We start from the raw sequence: 23,005 nt of genomic DNA on the forward strand, positions 1-23,005 counted from the left end.
GATAATGCAATATTTTTGTAACAGGATCTCATTCCCTGAAATGTTTGGAGCAGACAATAATAACCAAGACCACTAACATAGACTTTCATTTTTGAGGGGCATGAATGCGACCATGCTAAGTCAATTTAATTTGAACAATGTGCCTATACTTGTGCATGTAACTTTTTAAAAATTCCCGATTTTACCATATAATTATTGCAATAATGAACAACTTCAATCAATCACTTGTTCAGGGGTGGGGTCCCTCCCTAATTATATTTTTGTAGTCACTGTTTAGGATTTCTGCTAGAAAATAATCTGAAGGTATGTAAAAACACCAAAAGAGATCATAAGATACTAGATGTTCATGGGATTGAAATCTTTTGAGATCGGATAGTGCATTTCATGTATTTAGACAACTTTTAAACTACAGTTCTCTTAAAATAATCTTTTTGAAAATTATAAAAATATATCTATTAATTTCCAGGATTTTAGGGTACGTAATGTTTCCATTTGTACCCTCTGGCAGAAACCCTGCTGTTAAGATTTTTCCTTTTTCTACATTTTGAGAAGTGCAATATTTCAATCTCCTAGGTTTTTCAAAAATAAAACTCTGCTAATATTAGTTTGACTTATATAACACAATCATGCATCCTCACCTTCAACGAATCTCTCTTCTTTTTCAAACTCTTCATCAGAGTGCCGCCATAATCCTTCGCATGGTTATTGAAGTACTTCTCTGCGTATTCGATAATATTCCACACCGTGTCAGTCTCTAGCGACCCCTCCCTGTCATTTCTCTCAACATTCTGTGTCACGACTCCCCCCTCGGGGCTCTGTACACCCCCTTCCTCGGGGGGCTGCTCCAACAAGGACGACAGTTTCTCCTGCGTCTCCGGAGACAGGGCACTGAGAGGGCGCTGATTGGGTGGAAATATTGCCGACCCCGACGCCGATATTGGAAGGTTCATGCTGGAAGACCTCCCAAGGGAGGTGGGTGGGGATGGGGGAGCCGTGAGGGCAGACCCGCGACGGGGAGGTGGTGGAGGTGCAGGACCAGATCGTCTTTTGGGATATTCTGTAACCTCGATGGGGGGAACTCCGGGAAACAAACACGGCTGTTCGTAGATGTTTTCTAGGTCTGTTATCCCTGGAGGTTCGTGGTCGTGCCAGCCATTCTGCTGAGTGATGCTGACTGTAGGAGGAGGTGGTGGTGGTGGTGGTGGTGGTAGTTCTCCGCTGATGCTCGTCAGGTCTTCAAAGTTCTGCGGTGGTGGCGGCAGAGGCAGTGTGTCATCATCGTTAGTAACAAGGTTGCTGATAGGTGGAGGAGAAATACCCGGTGGGCTGCCTGGAGCTGGGATTGATGGCGGGGGACCCAACTCTGCTAATCCTGCAAATAACAATTTAAAAATGAACCAATTTTCACTAGAAATTTATTTAAAATATTTTTTTTCTGTAAAGTAGCTTTGTCTTTAATAATAATAATATTGTTTTTAAAAATCCACAGTACAGCTATGCCATAGCAAAATGAAACAAGTTACATAATTGTTTTGTCGGATCAACACATTTAGCAAATCCCTAATTGGCTGTTTGATTTAAACACTTGCTTTTTGCCACCAGTCCATATGATCCGGTACTGGATACATACATGTACCTTTGTCACACAAAACTCCATTGCCGGTATATACACATATACCTTGAAAAGTTAAAGTTAAACTTTGTTTTCTTTAATGACACCACTAGAGCAGATTGATTTCTTCATCATCGGCTACTGGATGTCAAACATTTAGTTAATTCTGACATATAGTCTCAGAGAAAACCTGATACTTTTTTCAATCAGCAGCAAGAGATATTTTATATGCAAACAGGACAGCACATACTACAGACTTTGATATGCTGACTGTGATGGGGGCAAAATCCAATCAGAGAATGGATCCACTGAGGGGTTTCGATCATACAAACAAAGCACCTTTAAGCAAGTGCTCTAAATCCCACCCTCTGCTTCCTCAAAAAACGGGGGCAGGACACAGCTCAGTGGTACAGCGCTCGCTTGATGTGCGATCGTTCTAGGATCGATTCCCGTCTGTGGGACCATTGGGCTATTTCTCGTTCCAGCCAGTGCTCCACAACTGGTGTAACAAAGGCAGTGGTATGTACTATCTTGTATGTGGGATCGTGCATATAAAAGATCCCTTGCTGTTAATAAAAAAGAGTAGCTCATAAAATGGCAACAACAGGTTTCCTCTCTCAATATTTGTGTGGTCCTCAACCATAAGTCTGATGCCATATAACTGTAAATAAAATGTGTTGAATGCGTCGTTAAATAAAACATTTCCTTCCTTCCTCAAAAAATGATTATACCAGAATCTGAAAAACCCCTGGCTAAGATATCACTTGCTTTGATGGCATGATCACAGCATAGAGGTAGTATCAACACGATTAAATGATCCCTTGGGCATTTCAGAAAGGAAGCTCATTAGGTTAACCACAGCCTGCCAGCCACATCTGATGACTATGGTTGTGTGAGAACCACTGAAAACAGTTATCAAGTTAAGATCTCCTAGTATGAAATTACCGGCCTCGGTGGTGTCGTGGTTAAGCCATTGGCCATAATTATAGGTACTGGGTTCACAGCCCGGTACCGGCTCCCACCCAGAGCGAGTTTTAACGACTCATTGGGTAGGTGTAAGACCACTACAACCTCTTCTCTCTCACTAACCACTAACAATTAACAACTAACCCGCTGTCCTGGACAGACAGCCCAGATAGCTGAGGTGTGTGCCAGGGACAGCGTGCTTGAACCTTAATTGGATATAAGCACGAAAATAAGATAAAATTAAAATGAAAGTATGAAATTACTCTTTAACTGCTAGTAATGTCAAAATAGTGATGGCACAACCTGGACACAATGGAAGATTGTTTTTACAAAACTGGTTAAAATGTCCATGAGATGTCAATATGAGAAAAACAAAAAACTTTAGGTTTTAAACAATTATAACTTTATGTATATATATATACATGTAACTGATAGAAAAAATAAGGGAACACATGAAATTGTTAAAGTTTGTTTTGTTTAATGACACCATTAGAGCATATTGATTTATTAATCATCGGCCAGTGGATGTCAAACATTTGGTAATTTTGACATATAGTCTTAGAGGGGGAAACCCACTACATTTTTCCATTAGTAGCAAGGGATTTTTTATATGCATCATCCCAGACAGGATAGCACATACCATGGCCTTTGATATACCAGTCGTGGTGCAATGGCTGGAATGAGAACACATGGAATTGCAGACCAAATTTAATTCACTACTAGCGTAATAATGTAGTTCAAGGGGTAGAAATTACAGTAAGTCCATTGGTCTGAGGTCACTGTTATATTCCAACATGGTCAGAAAATTATTGTACAAATAACAAATAATATACCGTATATTACGGTCCTTCCCACAGCGAACACCTTTCTTCATACTATGGAATTTATTACAAGTTATTTATTTCTGAGATGATTTTTTTTCTAAATTGCACACAAAAATATTGTGTTTTGTTATTTGTAAAACATTTTTACTTTTTTTTCACTTACGTCAAACCAAACTGAAATTATTTACAAAAAACATTTTTTGTAGGATGGGATGGACTATAGATAACTGATACCACATCCCAGCCTCCGCAAAGTGTTTTCTGTCAATAATTTCAGTTTGGCTTGACATAAAAAGAAAACGAAAACTGATCAGAAATATCAAAAAAATTCTATTCTTATGTGCTATCTGTAAAATATAGGTGAAGATACAAATAAAACAGCAATATTTACCCATAGTGATGAATTCATGTACTCTGCGACATGGAAAATGAAATTATATTTTATTGATTGGTTTGTCCTAAAAAAACCTCAATATTTTTCATTATTATTTTGATAATCTCTCTATATATAGCATATAATTATTGAGAATATGTTTTGTTAACTAGTGGAATAACTAATTGAATAAAAGGATCCAGCTTAATACAATACACAAATCAATAAAAAATAATTTCATTCTCCACAAAGCAGATGACATTTTTCACTACGTTTAAGTAATGCTGTTTTATTTATATCTTAACCAAAGTTTTTACAAATGGCATACTGAAATAAAAAGAAAGATATTTCCAAAACAATTTTCAGTTTTTCTCAGCAAGCTAAAATGAAATGATTGATAAAAACTCCCACACTTTAAGTAATCTAAAGGATTTTATTTATTAATACACAAATTATCTGGTGTTCTTGGTGGCCTTCAACAAACACATGAAATTTTAAAGTTACAATCTTGCTTCACCATAGTACATGTACAACATCATTACTAATCTAAAACTGAAACACAACTGCAGTTGTACCATGCTCAGGTTGTTTTCTCATTGACAAAGATGTGCAATAAACCTGTATAACTGCAGACTTTTAAACCTGACCTCAGGGACTATTTGCTGTCAATCTAAACATTGAAAGTGTGCAATAACCATGCATATTACTGATAATTTATGTGGTAACTTTTAAGTTTAACATATTGTATTGTCACAATTAACAGTCATTCTTATTGTCAACAGCCTTCATACCACATGCAAGTCTGTCGCCTAGTTTTTAAATAATATAAACCAAGTGAATAGCAGGCTGCCTCTCAATTTTATACTGAAAGTAATATTTGTTTCATGATTAAATATTCACTAACCCTACTTTAAATAAATACAATTTTACTAATTGTAATAATCAGATGCCACCTAAAAAGGGAGATTGAGCTTAAAAATCCTTAGATTCTGGTGAAAAGAGGGACAGGATATTCATATTTACAAAATATGTAAATGCTGCATTTGCAATGTGGGTTTTTCCCCACTAATGTCAGGGGTAATTTTTACTAAACATCATGAGAGTTTTCATATTGCCCTAGAAGGAGTACATCCAAAGGATATTGAAGTGGCCTTCGATCTTAAAATTAAATGATTAAATATAACAAAAACAATTTAGAGCAGGTTAAATGTGGTTTGACATCTTCATATTGTAAGGTGTCGACACCATTATAAACTTAATGATTTTCATTTGAGCAGGTTAAATGACACATATAAACCAATGTTTCATGAATTCTAGCCAAATGTACATTCGGCAGTTAACAAAAAAGAAACACCATATGCAGGCCAAATTTTACAAAAAACAATGTTTGGAAGTCATCTGTGCTTAAAACTTGCTAAAATAAATATATAACAGTAGCAAAGAATTACAAAAATGTTTACCACCCCCTATACCCTAGTTTTTAAACACTAAGGCATATTTTTTACTATTAGAGCTGTTTTTGGTAACTGAAATTATACTTTACTTAGATTGTATTGCTTAGATTATTCATTTCCGTATATTCGAAGTGTTTTTGGTCATCCTGGTCTTTTTAATATCACAAAATGCATTTCTCATATTTTCAAAAACGCACATGTGTCTAAGAGGTAACAGTTATGGAGTCGAGTTTTAGTCTATTTTTAGAGAATATTTCACCATTTCAAAATCACAAACTCTTGTTTTACTCAGTTGTAAATTTATCCAAATGTATTACAAGTTTGTAGATTAACTAAACTTAGTGATAATTTTAACGGGCTGAAACTAGGGTCTGTCCCTTCAATTAATTTTGTTGAGTATAATAAAAACTACACCTGAGACAGCAGCTGTGATCAACAATGAAAGATCAAACACAAAAAGCATTCACCAAGTATATATAGACCGGCCTCAGTGGCGTAGTGGTTAAACCATCGGACATAAGGCTGGTCGGTAGAGGGTTTGCACCCCGATACAAGCTCCCACCCAGAGTGAGTTTAATGATTCAATGGATAGGTGTAAGGCCACTACATCGAATTCTCTCTCACTAATAACTACTCACTAACCCTCTGTCTTGAACAGACAGCCCGGATAGCTGAGGTGTGTGCCCAGGACAGCGTGATTGAACCTTAATTGGATATATAAAGCACCAAAAAAAGAAAAAGAAAAAAAAAGAAAATACAGTTACTTGAAACCTACCTGGTGGAGGCGGTGGTAGTCCGTCTAACTGAAGAAGGTGTGGAGGGGGTGGACCGGGTGGCGGGGGAGGTGCGATAAACACAGGACCTCGGTCAGTTTTCGCAGGTGACAGGTTGTCGTCAAACTCGGATATCGACTTGTCCAGGTGAGCCAGAACCCTGTCTCCTTCATGTGCATCCTAGACAAACAAAATATCAAGATAATTAACAACAACAATAACAACAGGAATAACTAACATGTGGGATAATAAACAAGCTAGTGTTGTATTCATAAAATGTCATTAGGCTCTTTAATGTTTATAATGTTAGAAAATAACATGTTTTGTAATTGGGCAATTAATTTACATTCTTATATTTAAAGAATGTAATAATATTGTTTATTTTAGGTGGGGGGTTTTGTTGGGGTTTTGTTGTTTTGGGGGTGTTTTTTTTGCTTTTGTTTTTATTTTATTTTTGTTTACACTGATGACGACATCTTCTTTAAACCAGACATGTAAAAAGTCTGGTATTATGGGGTATCTGGTTTAGAGAGGTTTAGTTTCATACTGATATTTAAATGGGGATTGTGAATAATTAATCTTAAATTAACTAAAATTTGTTATATATAACATTTAATAATTGTCATTTCAGTCATCCTCATAAAGAATATTTATGCAACCCTCCACCCCCCCCCCCCCCCCCCCCCCCCCCCAGTTTCATATATAACACTGTAAGTTTGTTACAAGATCTATTATCCATTTTTTATGTGTTCAGCTTTTGATGTATTAGCACTCTGACAACAGGTCATATAACGATATTAACAAACTGTCTACATCGATCTCAGTTATGACTTCCCACAGGTTCCAGATGATATATATATAATGAATCTCAATGCTTCTTTGATTTCCAGGCCATAGCTGTGCTCTGCAATATAACAGAGTTTAACACGATGACTATAATGATGACATGATCTAATGGTTTCACCTAGCACATCTCTTATTAGCTCAAGTGCCATCATTAGCGGACACTGTCATAGCGATCAGTGACTGATGCCAAGACAGTTTTGTATCCATCGATCATCTTCAGCCTTTGTTGTGAGGGGATGTAACTCAGTGGTCAAGTGATCACTTGACATGTGAAGGGTCGTCGGATCGATCTCTCCCTTCCTGTATATAAACGCTCTGATGCTTGGAACGAATAGCCTAAATGGCAGCAACAGATTTCCTTTTGTCACAACACAGGGTTTGAACGTAACTGCGACACTCGTGGCAATTGCCGTAGATGAAATAACAATTTCCTTAAGTCAAGGGCTTTACCAGTGTTAGACAACAAACAGCCACAGTTCAAAATGTTTTCATGTGTTGTTAAACAAACATTTCTTTCCTTTTCTTTCTTCCAACCATTTTAATTAAGTGTTTACTTTCCTGCAGAAGCAAGCATGATGCATGTTTACAAATTGAGATGACATAGGGCCAAACGAAAGAAAGAAATGTTTTATTTAACGATGCACTCAACACATTTTATTTACGGTTATATGCCGTCAGACATATGGTTATGGACCATATAGATAGTGAGAGAGGAAACCCGCTGTCCCCACTTCGTGGGCTACCCTTTTTCGATTAGCAGCAAGGGATCTTTTATATGGACCATCCCACAGACAGGGTAATACATACCACGGCCTTTGATATACAGGTACCAGTCATGGTGCACTGGCTGGAACGAACATAGCGCCGAATTTATGAAGCCTGTTTTTCTTAAACGCAGGTGTGTAAGCATTGTAAATGTATGTACAGTTACACGTGTGTAAGTCTAAAACGGGTGTTTAAGCATTGTAAATGTATGTAGTTACACGTGTGTAAGTCTAAAACGGGTGTTTAAGCATTGTAAATGTATGTACAGTTACACGTGTGTAAGTCTAAAACGGGTGTTTAAGCATTGTAAATGTATGTAGTTACATGTGTGTAAGTCTAAAACAGGTGTTTAAGCATTGTAAATGTATGTACAGTTACACGTGTGTAAGTCTAAAACGGGTGTTTAAGCATTGTAAATGTATGTAGGTACACGTGTGTAAGTCTAAAACGGGTGTTTAAGCATTGTAAATGTATGTAGTTACACGTGTGTAAGTCTAAAACGGGTGTTTAAGCATTGTAAATGTATGTACAGTTACATGTGTGTAAGTCTAAAACGGGTGTTTAAGCATTGTAAATGTATGTACAGTTACACATGTGTAAGTCTAAAACAGGTGTTTAAGCATTGTAAATGTATGTACAGTTACAGGTGTGTAAGTCTAAAACAGGTGTTTAAGCATTGTAAATGTATGTACAGTTACACGTGTGTAAGTCTAAAACGGGTGTTTAAGCATTGTAAATGTATGTACAGTTACACGTGTGTAAATCTAAAACAGGTGTTTAAGCATTGTAAATGTATGTACAGTTACCCGTGTGTAAGTCTAAAACAGGTGTTTAAGCATTGTAAATGTATGTACAGTTACCCGTGTGTAAGTCTAAAACAGGTGTTTAAGCATTGTAAATGTATGTACAGTTACCCGTGTGTAAGTCTAAAATGGGCTTCGTAAATTTGGCCCTACATGTTTTACCATATGTAGTAAATCTGTGCTGATAACAGAACCTAACCTTAACACATGAATATATGCTAATGTAAGTTTTATAAACTTATTATTTAATCAATATGCCTGCCTGAGGCCTAAATCAAAATCTATTGTCCACAAGAAGAGACTGAATGAAACATATTTCAGAAGAAAATTACATTTTTCACAATATCAAAATATTTACTGAATAATAGACTTGGACAAACTAATAATCTTACACTGTCATTGTCATATTCTGATCTTGAAGCCATAACTGTCCAGCCAGTAGTTTTCTTACTTTGATTGTTTTTTCTTGTAAAAGATTTATAACACATATACGCCTTTGAAAAAAGGTACCAATTAAGAACTAGCACATATGTTTATCATTTTCCTTTGAATACCATAAAAGAATAAAAAAGAAGCAGATTCTTCCAATGTAAGGTGTCAACAGTTGTGGCATGTTTTTTAAACTTAATGGACCACAATTTAGAGCTAACAAAAGATAAGTATCATTATGAACCAACATGTAGTAAATTCTAGCTGAATGTGGATTTCAGTAATTTTCATAAACCCATACAAAAAACTCACCATGCATGTGCAAGATTTCTGCATACATCTTGAGTTACATTTTACTGAAACAATGTTTCGAGTTAAAAGTTAAAGTTTAATGACATCACTAAAGCACATTGGTTAATTAATTACCAGCTATTGGATGTCAAATATTTGATAATTCTGACACAGTCATCAGAAAAAACCTGCTATGTTTTCCCTTAAAGGGACATTCCTGAGTTTGCTGGAACCTTTAAGGTGTTATCGACTAACAGAGCCTTTTTAACAATTGTAATTACATATCAAATAAAATTTTCTGCATAAAATATTAGTGGCTGTATATTAAACATGTTTCTGGTCGTTCTAATATTTTTACTAGGTTAAATTCCATTTTATTTCCAAAAATATTATTTTTTCGTATGTACGAAATTATTGAAAACAGAATCCAGTTTGGATTTCTTACAAACATTAAGATGATCAGAAACACACTGTATGTACAGGCACTGATATTCTAAACAAGAAAATATATTTAATATATAAGTTTAATCGTAGCAATATTTTATTACCGGTAGTCAGAAACATCTTACAATGCAGCAAACTCAGGAATGTCCCTTTAATGCAGCAATGGATTTTTTATATGCACTTTCCCACAGACAGGAAAGCACATACCACAGCCTTTGACCAGTTGTGATGCACTGGATGGAATGAGCCAATGTTTAGAAGTCACCCAAAATAATATGTCACACTAGCAAAATTACCCAAAGTCTACAGGCCCTTAATTCATTTTATTGAGTATATATGTATACGGCCTGTTGACTAATTAATCCACAAAATACAAAATAAATATGGTCTATATCAGACTCTAAATTCTTTAGCATTAACAAATATAAATATGCCAAAACATAAGGCAAGCTGTGTTGACCTTGGACCGGGAAACTGCGCTGAAGACAGGAATGTAATGATGTAAAGCCGAGGGCAAACTGCGGATGTTGCCACAGTGATACGATAACGATATTCTTTAACTCTTTTAGCGGAGACGACCAAAATGAGACTTTAAATGTTCACTATGAATAAATAATGAACACTTCAAAAGTGTTCCAGACTGTGTGAAGATGAAAAGAAAATCAATGCCACAGTATCAGCAACTATCATGTTTCCAGCGATTACTACATTATACACAGAGGTGTCATCTTATTCCTGTTGGGGTTGAATGTAGCTCAGTGGTACAGTGATTGCCTGAGGTGCAATGGACTCAAGGTTTTTCCCATGCCAACCATGGGGAACATTTTGTTCAGTATTACGTCACGATTCACTACACAAGTTTCAGAGATCGCTTCACAATTTAATTTATTTAAAACATTGAACAGTAATTGCTAATCAATTTGCAATTGACTAGAAATACATGTATCGCAAATAAAAAAATTAAAAAAACAAACAAATCCTGAATCAGTGCCTCGTTCCTGCCAGTGCTCCACAAACTGGTTAAACAGATACCGACTCCAAACCCCGAGTGAGTGCTCCGCAAGGCTCAATGGGTAGGTGTAAACCACTTGCACCGACCAGTGATCCATAACTGGTTCAACAAAGGCCATGGTTTGTGCTATCCTGCCTGTGGGAAGCGCAAATAAAAGATCCCTTGCTGCTAATCGGAAGAGTAGCCCATGTAGTGGTGACAGCAGGTTTCCTCTCTTAATATCTGTGTGGTCCTTAACCATATGTCCGACGGCATATAACCATAAATAAAATGTTTTGAGAGCGTGGTTAAATAAAACACTTCCTTCCTTGAATCAGTGCCCTAGCTACTCATGTATCAACAGCAAAATGTACGGTCTTTTCTATGAGAAAGTGCATATTAAATATCCCTTGCTGCTTTATCAGTAAGAACAGATTTTCTCTCTGTGGACCAATTGTTTAAATAACCATATATTAGACACCAAATAGCTGTAATTTAAAGTATGCCAAGAAGTCATTAAAAACTAATATTCATTTCTTTTTCTCATTTCTGTTATACCACTGTGAAATCCGTTATTTTTGTGGTTTAGCTACAACCCCCTCCCCCCAAAAAGCCCACCCCCAAACCCAACACATTAAGTTTGTAAATAAAAGGTAGCATCATAAATTTGTACTGTGTACATGTACATGTATTATATTTTTGCTGTGTTTTTAAGTTAATTAACTTCACTAGTCGACAAATTACATGAAAATTAGACCACCATGATTAAAAGTAATTTCATGGTACTTCTTGTCATTTTCCTGAGGATTAAAACATTTTTTTACTTGGGGGTTGGGATTAAATGTTTCTCAAATGTGTGATTTTAACCAAAAAAAGTAAAACGTATTGATCCAGTGTTTGGAAATTTGCATTGATCAGGTTTCATGGCACTGCCTAAAGAAGTTTATTAGATTGTATGCTGAGTATCTACAGAACCATCTAATGGCAATCGTACACACCACGAATCAATGATGAATGAATTAACAGATAGATGAATGAACTAACAAAGGAATGTGTGAAAGAATGATACAGGACATACAAAATAATCTGATTTCTCGAACACCATATACATATAGTGTACATATTGCACACAAAATTGATTAATTATGGAATAATGCATACAGAATTAGTTAATCTTGGAACAATGCATTCAGAATTGGTTAATCTTAAACAAAATAAAGTCAGAAAGAAACACATTCTTCAAATAAGCTTTACAGGGCTTGAAATTAAGAATTTGTCACCCACAATGAAATGGCCCACCAATTGCAAATTTTTAAATCTCCTTAGCTAAGTCAATTCGTCTTTAAAAAGTGACTTTTGCAGCAAATAAACATGACTGAAAGGTTATTTCACTGATTGAAGTTCATTTCAAATGTACAAAAGTGAGTACAGTGGAACCTCGTTAGTCCGGACTCCAGTAGTCTGGAATCCTCACCTTACGGACGGTTTTATCACAAAACGAAACGACCACTCAGTAAAATTATTCGTTAATCCGGATATTCAGCTTCCGGAACCAGATGGTCATAATTCTGAATCAAATGTAAAAAGTAAAGGCAAATTGCTTCGTCTGACTGGTCACCGCTGATTGAACATACAAGTAATCCGCCAATTAACGCTCAAGGAATCGACAGAGATAAAATGGCTGCACGGGGTTTCACACCATTCACCTGTGTTTATTTAGTGTTAGTCGGATAGAGCACAAGTGTTCACAAGTGTTTGTTGTTTTTTTAAATATAATTTCTTTGATCTATGACCAGACTGGCTGTTTTATTTTATGGGGGGGGGGGGGGGGGGGGGGGAGTATTTTATTTTTAAAAGTGGGTAACTCTTGATCATACCCTACGGTACCCCATGATCTCATTTTGTAACTAACTACCCTCCCAACTTGTCTGTATGATCTATTACTGAATACTGGTCATAATTGTTTTGGTGTCCCAACTCAAGAGTATTGCCAGTCACCCAAAATAAAGACAAAGAAAACGTCTTTATATGTTATTGCTATCAAAACACAGTTTCATGCCGGTTTTGAGAGTTGTATTTCTGTGCTAGGGGCGGAGGGGTGTATCATATTGGCGTTTATATTATATCAGTAGATATAGCAGAAATTAATTATAATTTCACCATTTAATATGTTTAAAATATAATCTATAAACGTAGAAACTTTAAACTAATAATGATTGTATATAAGTGAGAAACAATATGCATTCCTCAACAACGTACCCACTTTGTGGAAATGAACTCGACCACGTGGCCTAGATTTACAACATTAACCGGTACGACAAAACACGACTAATAAAATTGAAAACTTGTTGTCGCTAGTAATCAAACATTTAGTATCAACAATGCAACATGTCGTAAACAGTATTTCATTTCATTTAATCGCATTTTCACCTGGCAGTACACTACTGAATAGTAGACTGGCCTCACGGACATGCAAATAGCGCTTATTCACACCATGAGGCGGATCAACAGAACAAGACTGGTTGAAGAATTGTTTGGTTGTAAAATTCAAATGTGTCGTTTTTATTTTGTTTTTGAATCAAGGGAGGTTACTCATCACGTACATTTCAGTAATCTGGAAATTCGTTAATCCGGACGTTTTTTTTAATAACCATACTGTCCGGACTAACGAGGTTCCACTGTATACATTTTGGTTTATACATTATGCCATAGTTGATGAGCTTTAACGATGGTTGTAATTTGTATCCAGTGTCTGTTGGTGATACCCTTAACCTACAACAATTTATATCTCAAGGTCAGCAATTGCATTCAGTGCCATCATTAAGCTTTATCCATCCAACAAAGGTAAAGAAATCTCGCTAATTACTGGTATACAATCTGTCAGATCTGTAGTTGTTTTGCCCTTCCAACTCATTGGATTGTTTTGATGATGCCAGTGATGTTTGTAATGGGTATTCTTACTAAAAATTAGATTTGTCTAAAAACATTGAATTTAGATTCCCTATCATGTTTTCCCATTTGTCAACATGTAATCCCTTTTGTGTTTTCCTAATTACCAATGTAAATATGACACTATAAGAGTTTCTTACCACAAATGAATTCATCATAGTATCATCCATTTCTGAAATCACTGACAGCACAAAAACCTGGATAACATGATGTTACACAGCACACAGAACTTGACAACATGGTATCAGACAGAACCCAGTATGCTACAACATGGTACTACTGGCATTGTCCTGTACCGTGTGTTATAACAACAGAACTTGATAACATGGTATCATTGACAGCATAGATAACTTGACAACATGATACCAATAGAAGCACATAGAACTTGATAACATGAGTGTCTTTGATAATTTGAAAACATGGTATCATTGAGAACTTGATAACATGGTATCACTGATAGAATAAAGCATGCAGCTAATAATATGGTATTTCTGAAATCACATATACTTTGATAACATGATACAGCAAACAGCACAAATAACTTGATAACATGGTATCACTGATAGCAGTCTTTATTAATATGCTATATTACTGATGGCATAGAGAATTTGATAATACGGTATTAGTGACAGCATAAAATATTTGCTAATGTGGTATCACTGATAGCACAGATAACATGATAACATGTTATCACTGACAGCACACAGAACTTAATTGATAACATGTTATGACCGACAGCACACATAACTTGATAACATGGTGTCATTGACAGCACACAGAACTTGATAACATGGTATCACTCACAGAACACAGAACTTGATAACATATCATTAACAGCACAGAAAACTTGTAAACATGGCATCACTGTACAGTACAGATAACTGGATAACATGGTATCATTGACAGCACAAAGAACTTGATAACATATCACAGACAGCACAAAGAACTTGATAACATATCACTGACAGCTCACAGAACCTGATAACTGGACATCACTGACAGCACAGAGGGTTCAAGTAACAGCAAAATAAATGGTATAGCAGAATTATTCAGTTCTGTAATCACTGACAGAGCTTGATAACATGGTATCACCGCAGTACATGATAAAGCCACACATCATGAATATGCCATGTAATCTTGCAGCTTTCCAACTTCAACTTCACTCACATTAATGAAGCCTTAGTTTCATTCAGATCTTTACGCCCCAACACCAGAATCAGCCTACACTTCATTTTTTTTTTTTTTTACCCCATTTAAACTCTTAAATGCTACAGAAAATAATCAATAACATCATTACAAAACATAGAAAATGTCCTTTCATGAAATTTGAACAGAAAAATGTCGAAAATCAGAGCCAAAATCTCAAGTTAGTTAATGATGAATCACCGCAGGGGCCACAGAGGTGGGAGGAATCGGCCATCAAACGCATCTATATATGATGAACATTAAGCAACGTTTGACAGCAATATGAGGCGGCAACCAGTGTAAACTTTACTCACTTGTCAAGCAATCTCCACTCAACGTCAGTTCTACTTTTCCTCTTACTTCTTCGATTGCTTCATTTCCTTTTTCGTGTTTCTGGCATTCTCGGTAAACAGTAATAATGGCAAGTGGACCACTGATGCTTTGTTTGTACCAAATATTGGACACCAAGCTGCCGGGTCACTCGGCCACTGTTAGTTTGGTATATACGTATACTGCCTGTCAATCAGGCCAATCACTTCATACAGACATGTACATGAACATTTGTAGTAATGTCATGGATGGTCAAGAAAAGCAAACAGGTTTCAAAGGAAATGATGGGAATGTTTATTCAACAGGATCTCAGAACATTTTAAACCACAGTTATAGGGTGACTAATCTGATGCTACCATAAGGAAGGAAGGAAATGATTTATTTAACGACGCACTCAACACATTTTATTTACGGTTATATGGCGTCGGACATATGGTTAAGGACCACACATATATTGAGAGAGGAAACCCGCTGTCGCCACTTAGCAGCAACGGATCTTTTATATGCACAATCCCACAGACAGAGTAGTACATACTACGGCCTTTGATATGCCAGTTATCGTGCACTGGCTGGAACGAGAAATAGCCCAACGGGCCAATTGACGGGGATCAATCCCAAACCGACCGCACATCAAGTGAGCACTTTACCACTGGGCTACGTCTCGCCCCCTCGCCATAGAGTTGTCCATGATCAGGAATTAAAGTACACGTAACAAATCTTTTATATACAGCCTCTGCAATGGCACACAGCATTGCTGTGGAATTGTTAATTGTCCACAGCACTGTTTGGCATGTTTTTTGTTCTGGACATTTTCTTAATTGCAGGGGTTGTTTAAACTCACTGAAAAAATTCCCTGTGCACCAAACAAATGTATACAGAATTGCATTTCCTTGAAATCTGGTCATGAAAATTTTAGAAAATGATTATGTAACCATTCTGTTCAATTCATTGTATTCCAGAAGTGTGCTGTCAATTGCACATGATGTTCACACTATGCACACAGCTTGCCTTACTCGCATTTCAGGTCACTTGCTCCTCATGTCAGTTTTCTTTTCATTGGACCATAAAACAATTGTTTGGAATCTCATCAATCAGAAAAACACTTTTGCAGGGCACAATATTTCACTAGAACCATTGTTCTGTTCGCATCTCGGTTATGCAACTTTAAAATCACATGAAACACCAACTGGTTACGTGGTGAACAATTAATTTCTAAAATTAAAAGTACCCTATCAGAAGTCAAATTAAAAATCAGTTAATTTTTTTAATACATTTGAAGCACCAATGTAGCATAGAACCGTAGTTCAAATGTTTTATAATTAGGTAGGTCTAACTCATCGGTTACGAGAACTATATTCAAGTAATCAAACAATCAGTTACCTGAGTAAAACTCACCTGAACCGACTTCCAGTTACCTAAGATTCTGAAATATTGTCCCCTGCTTTTGTTGGTACCTGATAATCATAAACATGATGTTAAACGTCTGACAATTAACATATTCTAGTGATGAGTATGCTCGAGGTTGGAATTGCACAAAATGCTGTTGCTAGAGATTTTGGAGTTCATTATGTGTTCATCAAAACACCATGCAGTGTCTGTGGAGATGTTAAAAACAGTTTAAGAATGCCAGAAATCTTCCTTATTTAGACAGCCTACATGTGATATCACGTTAGCGAAATGTCTTCATTAGGCTAGTACATCTATGGAATTATTTGGAAACGACAATCTGACATCCATAAACATCCAATGAAGTAAGGCCAGTTAATAAAAGAACTGTACACATCTGGTCACAAAATGCAACCACGACCATCCACCAATACATAATCCTGTTACAACGTCATCAACAAAACACCAAGCATGGTGTAGACATACTTTTGGTTCAGAAGACAAGACTGGACCACTATCCTTTTAACAGATAAATAATAAATGTATGGCAAACAAAAGGTTTTAATTTATTAAAAAATTTAAGTACATGTATGCCTTTTACTGTAGTTTTAATGATGCACAGAAACTGTTTTCTACTTTCCTATTTCACGGTCATTCCCTGACATGGTGAGCTAGCTTACAATGTAATTTATTACCCATATGGGCAGAGAGATGTGGGGAAAGACAAATAATCTTTCCCTAGGGAGTGAAAAAACCCCACATATCTTCCCCTAGATACGTTTTGATGTCATAATCAGTGCTTTGACGTCATAATCAGTGCTTTGATGTCATAATCAGTGCTTTGACGTCACAACTGTTAGGCAATAACAAACAACTGTAACTATGTTTAATCCATGTCAACAACTAACTTACGTCATTAGTGATACGTACATCACAGCTATATGACACAATGCTGTCTCTTGTTCTCAATTTGCAAACTTGTTTTCAACAACAGTATCGTTTGAAAATCTTCCATAAAATGATAAAGATTGAAAATGGGTAATAAATAGAATACCCAACTCGCTACTTGGCAATACCGTTTATCTTGCACTCGTGAATTGATGTCGTCCATCCCGAGTTTTTGGCATCATCAATTCACTCGTGCGAGATAAATGATATTGCCTCGTAGCTTGTTGAGTATTCTGTAAGTCTCTGTAGCCCACAGAGTTGTACCAGTAGGAGCTTCAGCTCCTGGTCAGGTCACCCACACTGGACTGGTCAAAGGGTAGAGGCTAGACTAATATGGATCACTGTGGGTCACCCAAGCTGGACTGGTCAAAGGGTAGAGTCTAGACTAATATGTTTCATTGTGGGTCACCCAAGCTGGATTGGTCAAAGGGTAGAGGCTAGAGTAATATGGATAACTGTGGGTCAACCAAGCTGGATTGGTCAAAGAGTAAAGGCTAGACTAATATGGATCACTGTGGGTCACCCAAGCTGGATTGGTCAAAGGGTAGAGGCTAGAGTAATATGGATCACTGTGGGTCAACCAAGCTGGATTGGTCAAAGGGTAGAGGCTAGACTAATATGGATCACTGTGGGTCACCCAAGCTGGACTGGTCAAAGGGTAGAGTCTAGACTAATATGGATCATTGTGGGTCACCCAAGCTGGATTGGTCAAAGGGTAGAGGCTAGAGTAATATGGATAACTGTGGGTCAACCAAGCTGGATTGGTCAAAGAGTAAAGGCTAGACTTATATGGATCACTGTGGGTCACCCAAGCTGGATTGGTCAAAGGGTAGAGGCTAGAGTAATATGGATCACTGTGGGTCAACCAAGCTGGATTGGTCAAAGGGTAGAGGCTAGACTAATATGGATCACTGTGGGTTACCCAAGCTGGATTTGTCAAAGGGTAGTCTAGACTAATATGGATCACTGTGGGTCACCCAAGCTGGATTGGTCAAAGGGTAGAGGCTAGAGTAATATGGATCACTTTGGGTCACCCAAGCTGGATTGGTCAAAGAGTAGTCTAGACTAATATGGATCACTGTGGGTCACCCAAGCTGGATTGGTCAAAGGGTAGAGGCTAGAGTAATATGGATCACTGTGGGTCACGGAAGCTGGATTGGTCAAAGGGTAGTCTACACTAATATGGATCACTGTGGGTCACCCAAGCTGGATTGATCAAAGGGTACAGGCTAGAGTAATATGGATCACTGTGGGTCACCCATGCTGAACTGGTCAAAGGGTAGAGGCTAGAGTAATATGAATCACTGTGGGTCACCCAAGCTGGACTGGTCAAAGGGTAGAGGCTAGACTAATATGGATTACTGTGGGTCACCCAAGCTGGATTGATCAAAGGGTAGAGTAATATGGATCACTGCTGAAGATGGATGTGCTAAGCCAAACTACTTGTAGGGATCGAGGCACCTAACCACAGCTCATGTCATAGAAGAAGTTTGTTTTGTTTAACACCACCACTAGAGCACACTGATTAATGAATCATCGGATATTGGATGGCAAACATTTGGTAATTCTGACATGTAGTCATCAGAGGAAACCTGCTACATTTTTCCTAATGCAGCAAGGGATTTTTTTATATGCACCATCCCATACAGGACAGCACATACCACAGCCTTTGATATACCAGTCGTGGTGCACTGGCTGGAACGAGAAATAGCCCAATGGGCCCACCAACGGGGATTGATCCCAAATCGACTGTGCATCAAGCGAGCACTTTACCACTGGGCTACATCCCACCCCCTAATATGACAGACAACAACAAAAACCTTGAGGGATGTTGCAGTGTTTGAAGGAAGAATATATTTCTGTTTTTCAAACAGACAGGGCAACACAGACTAGTCCTTAATATACCGCTGGTCGGGCACTGGCTGGGATGGGGGGGAAAACTGAAGTTCACTAAGGGTGTTTGATCCTATGACCCATCACACCTTAGGTGAGTGCTCTACCACAAAACTATTACCCACCTACCAACAGATTTCATTACAGGGCTCAAACTTAACAATGGCAATTGCCGTCTTTGAGATATAAATAACTTTTCAATCATGTTTATACATTGCAAAAGACACTTTAAATGATTTGCCTCAGGCAGGTTTGAAACTGTCATCTGTGGAGGCTTTTCATGATGGGCAACTCATTCTTAAGTTCAAATGAAGCACAATTTTTTTACATCTTGATTATCTAAACTGTCGTTAGACAAACTGCCCAATGTAAGTAAATATTGAATTTGATGATATATTTTGAAACTGTCATCTGTGGAGGCTTTTCACGATGGGCAACTCATTCTTAAGTTCAAATAAGCACAATTATTTTACATCTTGATTATCTAAACTGTCGTCAGACAAACTGCCCAATGTAAGACAATATTGAATTTGATGAAAATATTTCAAATTCAACTAAGTCTACAATTAGCATATATTGTGTCTCTTTATTTTGTTTCAGGTTATATGAATAAAACACTGGAATACATGTCTGCTATATACTTCAACCATCGTTAACAACATCTGTTGTCCCAATTACATGTAAAGACACATTACTGAACTGAAGGAATTATCAGCTAATGGTTTTTATGGTGTTCGTTAAAAGCATTTGGAAATTTCTGGATATAAAGAATGATTTACTGGAAAGGGAATTAAACTAAAAATGCATATCTGTAAGTTGATTGGGAACAAAAATATGTTTAGAGAAATGAATTTTTCTCACTGGAGATCTCTCCGAAAAAAGAAAGAAAAAAAATTCATCTGACAACCAGAATTAATATCCCCACAAAGTCGGTCTGAAGCAGGTTTTATGGTTTAATTTGCTAAAAGCTTGGTGACCATACATCAGATGTGCCAGTCACAGAATACTATTGGCAGACACGCAGAAGCAAGATGTATTCATCTTACTGAAATAGGGTGGGACGTAGCGCCCAGTATCTGATGTCATATAACCGTAAATAAAATGTGTTGAGTGCATCGTTAAATAAAACATTCCTTCCTTCTTACTGAAATCAGTATAATGACACCTCAGCACATTTTAAATTTCAGTCAATTGGACCATGGTGTCCCCTATACCAGGTAACATGCACCAAAGTTCTGCCGCCAGCAAACATTTCGCTAACGTTCATGAACTATTTTATTGGTTCCCAACGTGACCATGCAGTTTACTGTGAAGCACATAAACCAGTCTAGCGAATGGGTTTTTTCTGCTAGGTCTGGACGAACTCAGTCCACATGTATAACTCACTGCTGGCCTGGAAACATCCACAGAAAAACAAAAAAGGTCCTTTTTATATACACTTTCTCGTAAAAAAGACAGCATATACCATGGCTTTTGATGTGGGACACTGGTCAGAATGGGAAAAACTGGAATCAACCCATTGCACACTCAGATGAGTGCTCTACCACTGGGTTATATTCCAAAACAAAATCTGCATGTATAAAAACTGTTAGCACTTGCTGACTGGTTGTCTTGCAAGTGTATATATGCAATGCCATGCATTGCTCGCAAGAGAAGTAAAATATGGAGTGTTTGCATCTTTTTCTATATCCATGATCTGTAGCATCCTGGTCTCTTGGGAGCATGACATTTGGCTAGCTGTCATTCATTCCGTGCAGTTTAAATAGCAATCTTTCTATGTCAACACAAGACAGTAAACACTTGACAATATAAGGCATGATATATTTCTTTCCAAACATTCTCCATTTATTACGAATACTGAGTGACTGTGCATCGTTGTCATTAGGGAATTGTGCCTCTAATTGCTTTTATTATTCATGGTGGGTTTTTTTTTTTTTCTTCCACGACAGTTTCAAACACCTTCTCAAACTGAGTCCTGCATAAAATGAAAGAACAATTTGTACTTCCAGTACAAACTATACCCCCCCCCCCCCCCCCCAACCCCTCTGCACAGGGACAGAAATTAACAAATAGTTCCATTAGTTAGCCTGGGAAATTAGAAATCTAGAAAAGTTACTCATCACCATGACAGTTTCAAACACCTTCACAAACCAAAAGAACCATTATACTTCCAGTACAGACTATACACACACACATCCATCCTCTCTGCACAGAGACAGAAATTAACAAATATTTCCATTAGTTGGCCTAGAGAACTACAAATCTAGAAAAGTTAATTGTCACTATGACAGACTCAAACACCTCTCAGTGTTCGAGATTAACAGTATCCCGATATCCCGGGGATACCAGAATTTAATTTTGGATACCAGACTTCAAGAACTCAGTATCCCACCGGGATGCCATAAAATACTAAATTCTCAGGTGGGATACCAGATTTTGAAATGTTAGTATCCAACTGGGATACTGGCCAAAATTTTTAATCTCGAACCCTGCCTCTGAACTGAAATAAAATGACAGAAGCATTTATTTGAACAAAGAAGAAGAAAGAAGCATTTATCAGGGTTTGAATTTAACCACAGGACTGACAGCAGGTGTCCTGCCTGCATGGTCCGGCCTCAGTGGTGTCGTGGTTAAGTCATTAGACATAAGGCTGGTTGGTACAGGGTTTGCAGCCTGGTACCGGCTCCCACCCAGAGCGAGTTTTAATGACCCAAAGAGTAGGTGTAAGACCACTACACCCTCTTCTCTCTCTCTCATTATAACCACTAACCACAAACAGCTAACTCACTGTCCTGAACAGACAACTAACTTACTGTCCTGAACAGACAACTAACTCACTGTCCTGAACAGACAGCTAACTCACTGTCCTGAACAGACAGCTAACTCACTGTCCTGAACAGACAGCTAACTCACTGTCCTGAACAGACAGCTAACTCACTGTCCTGAACAGACAGCTAACTCACTGTCCTGAACAGACAACTAACTCACTGTCCTGAACAGACAACTAACTCACTGTCCTGAACAGACAACCCAGATAGCCAAGGTATGTGCACAGGACAGCATTTTTGAACCTTAATTGGATATAAGTACAAAAATAAGTTGAAATAAAATGAATGTAAAAATATATATATATTTCCATTTTTAATAGCTAGTCGGTTTAGGATTAATCCCCGTCAGTGAGCCCACTTGGCTATTTCTTGTGCACCATGACTGGTATAAGGCTGTGGTATGTGCTATCCTGTCTGTGAGATAATGCATATAAAAGATCCCTTGCTACCAATGGGGAAAATATAGCAGCTTTCCTCTAAGACTATATATCAAAATTACTAAATGTTTAACATCCAACAGCCAATTAATAATAAATCAATGTGCTTTATAGTGGTGTCATTAAACAAAACAAACTTTAACGTTTGGTAACCAAACATGCTTACTATCAGCTCTGCCATGGTGCTGCCACTCCAGCTTGCCTTGGTACCTTATTTCTTGTTATTAAACCAAAGGCAACACATGCTGTGCTCCCAAATGTTTTTTAATTTATACTTCCTGTACAAACTATAACTCCCCTCTGTACATGGCCTGGGGGAACTAGTAGCCTAGAAAAGATAGCAGTCAGTGAAAACTCACTAGTAAAATTTGAACCATATTACTGAAAGATATATACAACATTCATGTGGCCCATCTTCAGAAGCAAAATCATAGACATTTTCTTTACGAATCTGATGACACTGAAAATCATGAAATGA

At 37.3% G+C, this 23,005-nt stretch overlaps 1 protein-coding gene across 2 annotated transcripts in view; it reads right to left on the reverse strand.

Annotated features, from left to right (window-relative positions):
- The window catches only part of LOC121370367 (unconventional myosin-VIIb-like), a 162,006-nt gene that overhangs the window by 36,486 nt on the left and 102,515 nt on the right, over positions 1 to 23,005 (reverse strand). For both annotated transcript variants that reach the window (XM_041495534.1, XM_041495533.1), the window contains 2 exons: positions 6,005 to 6,182; positions 639 to 1,372 (listed from right to left, as the gene is read on the reverse strand). In XM_041495534.1, coding sequence (XP_041351468.1) covers positions 639 to 1,372; positions 6,005 to 6,182 — 912 coding nt within the window. The remainder of the gene's footprint in view (positions 1 to 638; positions 1,373 to 6,004; positions 6,183 to 23,005) is intronic.

This window comes from Gigantopelta aegis, chromosome 4 (assembly GCF_016097555.1).
Source record: "Gigantopelta aegis isolate Gae_Host chromosome 4, Gae_host_genome, whole genome shotgun sequence".
NCBI lineage: Eukaryota > Metazoa > Mollusca > Gastropoda > Neomphalida > Peltospiridae > Gigantopelta > Gigantopelta aegis.